Source organism: Bradysia coprophila, unplaced genomic scaffold (genome assembly GCF_014529535.1).
Source record: "Bradysia coprophila strain Holo2 unplaced genomic scaffold, BU_Bcop_v1 contig_297, whole genome shotgun sequence".
NCBI classification, from domain to species: Eukaryota; Metazoa; Arthropoda; class Insecta; order Diptera; family Sciaridae; genus Bradysia; species Bradysia coprophila.
In genome coordinates this window covers 667,587-677,574 of record NW_023503555.1, presented here as the reverse complement: position 1 = coordinate 677,574, position 9,988 = coordinate 667,587, and the positions used below count along the sequence as shown (strand labels likewise).

The following is a 9,988-nucleotide window of genomic DNA, read 5'->3' as shown; positions in this document are numbered from 1 at the left end:
TACTTAAAAATGAAAAACTTATTGTAACTTGTAAATAAATATTGAAATAGTGTTATTTTTTTGGATAAAATAAAAATTATTTAACTATTCTCTGATCGTATATAGGTGGATATTTGAAATAAACAATTGTGATCTCATCCGCTGGATTTTTTCATACAAACAAAAAACTGGCGTCCGTTGCCATACTGTCGAATTATATAAAAAAAAATGTGCGAATAGTCAAACTTTTGACCAATAAACTTTATAAGTTCATAAGTTTATAGCTCAAAAGTTTTACTTTATAAGTAGTCGACTTATGACTTACAACCACGTAACTTATAACTTATAAATGACTGCCCGGGTAAAAAAAAAGTGAATGTGAGACCCCTTTTGAGACCGTTTTTTTTGTATGGAGGTGAGACGTCTCTTTTCGAACCTTTGAGACTGGTTTCTTCTCATATACTGATGAATTGATGATGATGATGATTGCGAAACCGATGAGAAGTCTCGTTTTAGATGTTTCAATAGACTGTATGAGACTGACTGAGTGGTCTCTTCTTCTGTATTTTACGAGACTGACCGAGTGGTCTCTTCTCCTGTATTTTACGAGACCGACCGAGTGGTCTTTTCTTCTGTATTTTACGAGACTGACCGAGTGGTCTCTACTCCTGTATTTTACGAGACCGACCGAGTGGTCTCTTCTTCTGTATTTTACGAGACCGACCGAGTGGTCTCTTCTTCTGTATTTTACGAGACCGACCGAGTGGTCTCTTCTTCTTTATTTTACGAGACTGACCGAGTGGTCTCTTCTCCTGTATTTTACGAGACTGACCGAGTGGTCTCTTCTTCTCTATTTTACGAGACTGACCGAGTGGTCTCTTCTTCTGAATTTTACGAGACTGACCGAGTGGTCTCTTCTCCTGTATTTTACGAGACTGACCGAGTGGTCTCTTCTTCTCTATTTTACGAGACTGACCGAGTGGTCTCTTCTTCTGTATTTTACGAGACTGTCCGAGTAGTCTCTTCTTCTGTATTTTACGAGACCGACCGAGTGGTCTCTTTTTTAATAATTTGCGAGACCGACTGAGTGGTCTTTTTTCAAAATAGTTTACGAGACCGACTGAGTGGTCTCTTTTTTAGATTTGACTATGTTTGAGACTCAAAATATTTTTGAGACTCTTTGAGAAGTCTCATTTCAGTTTTTTCTAAATCCTTTTAGAGGCCATCTGAGAACTCTCACTTTCTTTTCGACGTCTTTTGAGACTATCTGAGAACTCTCACTTTCTTTTCGATATTTCTTGAGGTTATTTGAGAAGTCTCATTTTAATTTTTTTTTTCGAGATCCTTTTGAGGCCATCTGAGAACTATCACTTTCTTTTCGACATTTTCTGAGACCATCTGAGAACTCTCATTTCCATTTTCCATCTGTGATATATTTCATTGTCTTTAGGCTGTAGTTTCTTCCCGCATTCACAGATGGCACAGTTTTTTATTTTTTCTTATAATTCGCTGAAATGATAGAAATTTTAGTGATATTTGATTATTTTTTTTACCTTTTTTTTATTTCGTAATGTATTTTCCGGTCACCACTCCAAGTACTAACCGCGCCGAATGATGCTTAACTTTAGGATTGGACTGCCAGCCACCTTACGCGTGTTGCTAAATTGGATATATCTTCGTATAGGTCTTATTTCGAACCGTTGTTACAAAAACTTTGAGGCCGACTGAGTGGTCTTCCTTGGATTATTTTTCGTTGGACTTTGGGAGACTGACCGAGAAGTCTCGTTTTGAATATTTTACGAGAATGTAAGAGAGCGACCGAGTGGTCTTTCCTGGATTATTTTTCGTTGGACTTTGGGAGACTGACCAAGAAGTCTCGTTTTGAATATTTTACGAGAATGTAAGAGAGCGACCGAGTGGTCTTTCCTGGATTATTTTTCGTTGGACTTTGGGAGACTGACCGAGAAGTCTCGTTTTGAATATTTTACGAGAATGTAAGAGACCGACCGAGTGGTCTTTCTTGGATTATTTTTCGTAGGACTTTAGGAGACTGACCGAGAAGTCTCGTTTATGAACATTTTACGAGAATGTAAGAGACCGACCGAGTGGTCTTTCTTGGATTATTTTTCGTTGGACTTTGGGAGACTGACCGAGTCGTCTCGTTTTGAATATTTTACGAGAATGTAAGAGACCGACCGAGTGGTCTTTCTTGGATTATTTTTCGTAGGACTTTAGGAGACTGACCGAGAAGTCTCGTTTATGAACATTTTACGAGAATGTAAGAGACCGAACGAGTGGTCTTTCTTGGATTATTTTCGTTGGACTTGAGGAGACTGACCGAGAAGTCTCGTTTTGAATATTTTACGAGAATGTAAGAGATTGAACGAGTGGTCTTTCTCGGATTATTTTTCGTTGGACTTTGGGAGACTGACCGAGAAGTCTCGTTTTTGAACATTTACGAGAATATAAGAGACCGAACGAGTGGTCTTTCTTGGATTATTTTCGTTGGACTTGAGGAGACTGACCGAGAAGTCTCGTTTTGAATATTTTACGAGAATGTAAGAGAGCGACCGAGTGGTCTTTCCTGGATTATTTTTCATTGGACTTTATGAGACTGGCGGAGTAGTCTCGTTTTTGAATATTTTATGAGAATGTAATAGAACGACCGAATGGTCTCTCTTGGATTTTTTTTTCGTTGGACTTTATGAGACTGACCGAGTGGTCTCATTTCAAGAACATATTTTTTCGAAATGCAGAGACCAACTGAGTGGTCTCATTTCAAGAACATATTTTTTTTAAATGCAGAGGCCAACTGTTTTAATTTTTGACATACTTTGACTCTGATCCACTGTAGAGACCTTTGAGAGTTCTCTTTAGAACTAAACTTTTATTTTACCTAATTATTTAAATTATTTGTGAGACTAATGATACAGTAATGATGTGAGTAATAAAGTTTTTAGTTACGAAACCAATACCAGCTGATCAAAATAAATACGCCGTCGAAATGGCTACTTGTTCACAGAACTCGATGCAAACACAGCAGCAAAACTTGATAGAAACAAAATTGCGTTTATAATTAAAAGTTAAGTTCAAAAGAGAACTCTCATAGGTCTCTGCAGTCGGTCAGAGTCAAATATTGAAAAAAAGACCGCTCAGTTGTTTTCTATTTCAAAAAAATGAGACTGCTGATTTGGTCTCTGTATTTCAAAAAAATATTTTCTTGAAGTGAGACCACTCGGTCAGTCTCCCAAAGTCCAACGAAAAATAATCCAGGAAAGACCACTCGGTCGGTCTCTTTCATTCGCGTAAAATGTTCAAAAACGAGACTTCTCGGTCAGTCTCCTAAAGTCCAACGGAAAATAATCCAAGAAAGACCACTCGGTCGGTCTCTTACATTCTCGTAAAATATTCAAAACGAGACCACTCGGTCAGTCTCCCAAAGTCCAACGAAAAATAATATAGGAAAGACCACTCGTTCGGTCTCTTACATTCTCGTAAAATGTTCAAAACGAGACTTCTCGGTCAGTCTCCCAAAGTCCAACGAAAAATAATCCAGGAAAGACCACTCGGTCGGTCTCTGACATTCTCGTAAAATATTCAAAACGAGACCACTAGGTCAGTATCCCAAAGTCCAACGAAAAATAATCCAGGAAAGACCACTCGGTCGCTCTCTTACATTCTCGTAAAATATTCAAAACGAGACTTCTCGGTCAGTCTCCTAAAGTCCTACGAAAAATAATCCAAGGAAGACCACTCGGTCAGTCTCAAAAATCTCATAAAATATTGAAAAAGAGACCACTCGGTCAGTCTCGTTCAGCCAAAGTTCAACAATCATCAAAGAAATAAAATATTGAGAATGAAATGAGACTGAAAACGTAATGAGACTGAAATGAGACCGTTGATCATGCTCATTTTACAGTCTCACTGAGACCTTAATTTTCACCCGGGTGACACTGTCAGTGACTTACACATAACTTATAATCTCGGATTTATATGTCGACCTATAATTATATGTCATTTGCGCAAACTCTCTATTACGATGCAAGTAGCTTAAACAGTAGTAAATAGTCAAGGTCGAACAAAACGCTTTGTGTCCACAAACGATGCGACCCTTTCAGGCACCACTAGTGGTAATATTTGGGTAGAACACAAAGTATATAAACACTGAAGGTACCGCAGATCCGCAAAAACACGCGGATCCCTACTTTCGGGTGAATATAATTTTCATAACGTTAGACACAAGTAAAATCGAGTAAAAATCACTTTGTTAGGTTGCACTTCAATACTCAACACAGGAAAGTTTATACTGAGCAACGCAGTTCTGACAACATTATTACGCCAAACATCGCAGATGTAATATTATAAATCTTATATTCACCCGAAAGTCGGGATTTTTTGCTATTCCCTGAGGGTCTGCGGTACCTTCAGTGTTTATATACTTTGGGTAGAACACACATTCAAAGTCATACTACGTATATTTCTCGAGATAATTTAAATGTTCTGACAGAACTGAAAAAAGGGGACATCGTTTATGGAAAGTTCCTTATATAGTAGCTAGTTTACGCAACTTGCATCAGGATGAATTCAGTAGTATCAGTACACCATTTGTCTAGGAATGAATTCAATAGCATCGAACCAAAGTCCTTCTCAAGTTTTTATAAGGACAATGTGCTAGTTGCCAAAGTATTATAAGCGACTATACGCACAATGTGCGAATAGCATTTTCAAAAAAAAAGAAAATTGGAATTTTGTTCTTAAGTGATTCAACATCCTTCCTTGTGAATGCATTTCTTTCAGACGACAGTTTTCTGTATTTCAAAAATTTACCTCACCGCAGAATACATCGTCTAAAATGATATAAGTTGTTGGGAAGTACCATAGCATCTACAACCAAGCACTAGAACAGATATTTTTAACGGAAAATTGGCCTCTCTATATCACACAATAACCAGAAATATTTAATCTGCCGCAAATGTAAATTAAATGAGAGCGATTCAGTGGTAAAAATGGTAAATTCTTCAATATTCTAAAGTCCTAGAACTAATTTAAAAAGTCCAAAAAACAAAAAATCGGCAAGAAAAAACATTTCGCCATTCTTCCTCATTTGACATCCTGCAAAAAATCCCTGAAACACCAACATATTTTGTCACTTCCACCTCTATTTCCAGCTATAGCAGGAGCTATCGCTCATCAGAATGATGATATAGGAAACCACTTCTTTTGGAAATTTTGTTCCCCTCCAAGAGGTGGGAACAATTTCAGCCATCATTCCTCAATATTGCAGAATTTTGGGAACAGGCTTGTTTAGGAGTGGAGTGGCCAGCGGCAAAGAAAGTCTTTAAAACGATCATTTTTACGCGAAACATCTTTATAATGATAATCAAATATACAATCAAAGGAGCAAAATGTGTACCTAAAACATGCATGTTCCATCTACTTTCGATTTTGTTCCTCCCACAACTGATAAATCTTCAAAGTCTCCTCCTGCGGATGATAGATAGTTGGCATATTTCTCTCTGTGTAATCCTTGCCAAATTCATCGTAAAATGTCTCGAATGTGAACCATCGCCTAGAATCCTTATAGTACTTGCCATAGTCTTCACGAGTTGTGAGAAAAACGACCTTGTTCGGTGAACAGTAATACATTGCAGCCAAGCACATTGGACAAGGATGAGCCAATACGTAGAACGTGCAATTTGTCAAGTGTTCCGTTTCCAATTTCCTGCATGCTATTCGAATTGCTTCAATCTAAAAATCAATAAAATTTCGCAAATCTTCAAGAAGAAACTGTGGTAAGTATTTGGAAGCTACCTCAGCGTGCGCAGTTGGATCATGAGTTTGAGCAACTTGATTGGTTGCTTCAGCAATGATGTTACCTTTCTCGTCCGCAATTACTGTTGCGAATGGTCTTCCACCTGCTTTTACAGAAGCCAGGGCTATGTCCATCGTTCGTTGAACACAAGCTGAATCAATATTTGCTGTCATTGCTCCTTGTGATGGTGGTTTCTGTTATTATGTAGAATAGAAAAACATTTATCTTCTTTATGTCAACAATATAAGTCATCTGTGTTTATTGGGCAAACAATTGGACAAGGACAGCCCCGAGTTCATACTGTTATTTTTCATGTTAACGAAAGCAGCTGAAAAATTGTGAGTTGTCAAAGACTATCGCCGTGTTTGATAGGAAAATGTTTACTAAAAATTAAGAAGGAAAAGCTTCTGGAGCAATTTCTTAGACTTTAGCCATGCAAAGCGATTAAATTCCACTAACATTAGATCAATAATCGCTTTGAATATACCAAAACGTGCAGAGAGAGAGTCTAGGACGTTTAACTTGGCGATATTGCAAGCATTAACGAACCTCTGGAAGCTTAACGATCACCTACACACACAGAATTGTCCTCGTCACATCGGCCTTAGGTTGGGAATCTATTTCTATTATTCATGAAATCCACAATGATTTAACATCTTTGTATCGCAGACGCCTTAAAACCTGTCACATACGGCTATTCATCTGTTATCGATAACGACGACAAAAATAATGACAAGTTCTGCGTAATATGGTCCTTCATACAGTAAAATGCATGTTAAAAAAATTGAAGTACAAGATTGGAAATCAACCAATTAAAAATACTTTGATCGATGGAAGTAATAGACCCAATAATAATACTTGTCATATGCTTGCCGTCTGTGATAGGGTAACGATTCCTCGCTTAAAACTGATTTCAGTAACACAAAAAGAGTAAGCGTTGGTAGAAGGAATCAAAGGATCTTTGATCTGGTTCTTTGCTTTTACATATTGGAATCCAATCTCATCTAATCTATATCATAGGAAGATTTGCCATTTTACGTGTACACACTTGCGGTCTGCGAAAGGTTATGAAATGATGTTTCTCTGCAAAACTGTAAGATACTCTAATCAACAGCGATAAAATGCAACAAAAATCGACCTTCAGATGTGTTTGTTTAGAGAGAATAGAACTTTAGTGAACTTCGTAATATGCGATAAAGAAATGAAGCTATAAATATCACAGCACTAGTGGAAGTAAGGATTTCACAGATCCTTTTACAGTTTCCAGTTTTTAGTAGGTTCTCTAATGGAGACTCTCCATCGGAAAATTCACTTCAATTCTCTTCAGTACATTAATTAAAACGCAAAAATCAATGCTCAAACTTAATCTTTTAAACTTTAATCTCACCGCGTTTTGTTGCTCTAAACACTATCAAGAAGAAACTGAAGCAGGCAGATTGCACAATAAATGGTTTGGTGTATCTCTCATTTTCGATTATAAATACGACATTGCCGTGACGTGACATACTTTTTTCATAGATAAGGAGCTTTATTACTGTTAGTGAATGTTCCTATCAATGAATTGAATAAGTTTCTCTTTATAATACAGATGCTTAACATTTAGCTTGTTAGTGCAGAGCCGAACTAGGTATATCGAATATATCTAGCCGAACTGAATTTATTGGAATATTAACTGTCCATTTCGATTTTAATAAGCATCTCACCACCATAGCCGAAAAAAAAGAGTCACATGCTGTGATCTGTATGGGGAGCATTTGGATACAGCCGAACACTACCCCTGTATTTGTCGGACATAAAAAAGACTGTGTAGTTGGTACTACGGCTTGATTCAACATTTGCATCCGCGAGCCGTACTATACAACAATGCTAGTATGGGAAGGTTGGGCTGAAGTGCAATAAACAATCTAATATTAAGCACAATAGGCTCCGTGTGTATTCGATTGTATATTTTTAAATCATTGCAGTACATTTGGGCTTAAGTTTTAAAGGCGCACCAACTTGCATCAATAGATACAATGCAGAAATTTTCGGCTAAGAACGTCTAAAATTGCCAATTATTTTTGGATATTTGCCCACTTCCTGTGGTATTATCTCATATGCTTCGATTGTATCGTTTTTTTACGGCTCGGGTGTCACCCTCAAAATGAAAATTCCTACTTTTTGCCGAGGTTTACCACATCTCATTACGTTTTACAATAATTGCTCCCGAAGTTTCAGCTGAGATGAGAAATTGACTATTTTTCGCCTGCGTTGTGAGAAATCATTTAATTTTTCCTCTAAATCGATTCAATTTCTGCCACATTTCTTGGGCTTTACAGATATTCGATTCGAATTCAACTTTCCCGCGCTAAAATTTTGCTGACATTTTTAGAACCAGCATTATGTCATTTTCAGTTCAAATTTCGCCAGTACTATGACATCTTTGACGCTACAAAGTTGAATAATTTAGCGGGATCTTTCAGCACTCTCCCATGCATTTACAGATGCATCGGTTAATGTTTCTGTGAGATTTTTTCAGAAAATAAATATACAGCGGACATGTTCTGAAGCGGCAATCATTCAATAAAGTCTCAGTAAAGTCTCAAAAGCCTAATGCTCAAAACAAACGAGGCATTGAAACCGTGTTTTGGTCCTATTTTTCATGACGAAATTTTCGAAACTGTCAAATGAAGTATGTTTCATTTTCATATTGCAACCGGCTTATATAGACTTTTCTCACACACAATTGTATCCTCCGCGCAAAAGTCCATGCTTCATACACAAAAAAAAAAACAATTCGTTCCTCCGCGCAAAAGTCCATCGACATTATACACAAAACGTTCCTCCGCACAAAAGTCCATGCTTCATACACACAAAAAACAATTCGTTCCTCCGCGCAAAAGTCCATCGACTTTATACACAAAACGTTCCTCCGCACAAAAGTCCATGCTTCATACGCAAAATGTTGCAAAAATATATACACGGAAGAACACAACGCATAACATTATACACACAATAATTGCGTGTTCTTCCGTGTATATATTATGGTCGATGGAAATTTCAAGAGAAATGTAACATTTTATGGACGATGGGCTTTTGCAACATTTTGTGTATGAAGCATGGACTTTTGCGCGGAGGAACGAATTGTTTTTTGTGTGAATGAAGCATGGACTTTTGTGCGGAGGAACGTTTTGTGTATAAAGTCGATGGACTTTTGCGCGGAGGAGCGAATTGTTTTTTTTGCGTATGAAGCATGGACTTTTGTGCGGAGGAACGTTTTGTGTATAAAGTCGATGGACTTTTGCGCGGAGGAGCGATTAAAGAAATAAAAGGAATTAAGAGCAATTAAAAGGAATTGACAGGAAGTACCTTTAGAAATTGAAAGGGAATTGAAAGGGAATTGAAAGGAATTGAAAGGAAATAGAGCGAATCCGGCAATTAGACGAGTTGGTCCGGTAATTGAGGTAATTAAACGGAATTGAAAGGAATTAGAAATTGATTTGCCACCATTTTGGCCAGTCGGTTACCCCTCGATACTTTGCGATTTATTGACGAGAAATTGTCCGATTTTGTACTTTATTGAAAAAGTACAGGTACTTTTCCTCAGAAAATGTCCGATTTAGTCCGACTTTTTAGCGAAAATATGTCCGATTTTGTCCGACTTTTTCAAGAAAAATGTCCGACTTGTTTTAAGTTGGACACCCCGAAAATCAGTGGGACGTCTGCGTTATTGATTTCTTATACTTTTTAGATCGTATTAGTGATTAGTCTTACACTACTAATTCTAGACGATCTCGCGAAAACTGTAAGATGTAAAGTATTCTGCCGTAATTTGCACAAGGGACTTAACTTGTTTTTGAACAAAAGAATTTCTATTGTAGTCAGTTCAAATCAAACACATCTTCGGGATTTTTTTTTTGTTATAATTACGTTTTATTGAATCATTTGCTGGATTATTTTTTTAGCGGCTTAAATATTCTTTATTTGTTTACCATTCTTTGACTTTAATCGGCTCCCATAATGTGAGCCGTAACGATTTCTTGTTTGTAAATTTAGTTTAAACAAAATCAGCAACCCCTAAGGCGCCTCACATTCAAAAGGCGACCGATAAGTAACATTTTTGTATGTACCGATCTACGCTGCACTGCGTTGGTATCGTTGGTAGAAACAGTTCGTAAAAGAGACGCCAACGTAACAAAACGAAAATTTCTAAAATTC

General features: G+C 37.2%; 1 protein-coding gene across 1 annotated transcript; it reads right to left on the bottom strand.

The window, feature by feature from the left end:
- Window positions 1-5,338: 5,338 nt before the first annotated feature.
- Window positions 5,339-7,279, bottom strand: LOC119078676 (guanine deaminase-like). The gene is made up of 3 exons (XM_037186337.1): window positions 7,179-7,279; window positions 5,791-5,985; window positions 5,339-5,727 (listed from the first exon to the last, which is right to left on the bottom strand). The coding sequence occupies exons 2-3, from the start codon at window positions 5,962-5,964 to the stop codon at window positions 5,413-5,415; spliced, it is 489 nt and encodes a 162-aa protein (XP_037042232.1). The 5' UTR covers window positions 5,965-5,985; window positions 7,179-7,279; the 3' UTR covers window positions 5,339-5,412.
- Window positions 7,280-9,988: the final 2,709 nt, after the last annotated feature.

Coding starts and splice junctions, on each gene's coding strand:
- LOC119078676 (XM_037186337.1), bottom strand. CDS start 5,964: ATGACAGCAAATATTGATTCAGCTTGTGTTCAACGAACGATGGACATA. Junction 5,728..5,790: donor ATCCAACTGCGCACGCTGAG/GTAGCTTCCAAA, acceptor ATTGATTTTTAG/ATTGAAGCAATTCGAATAGC.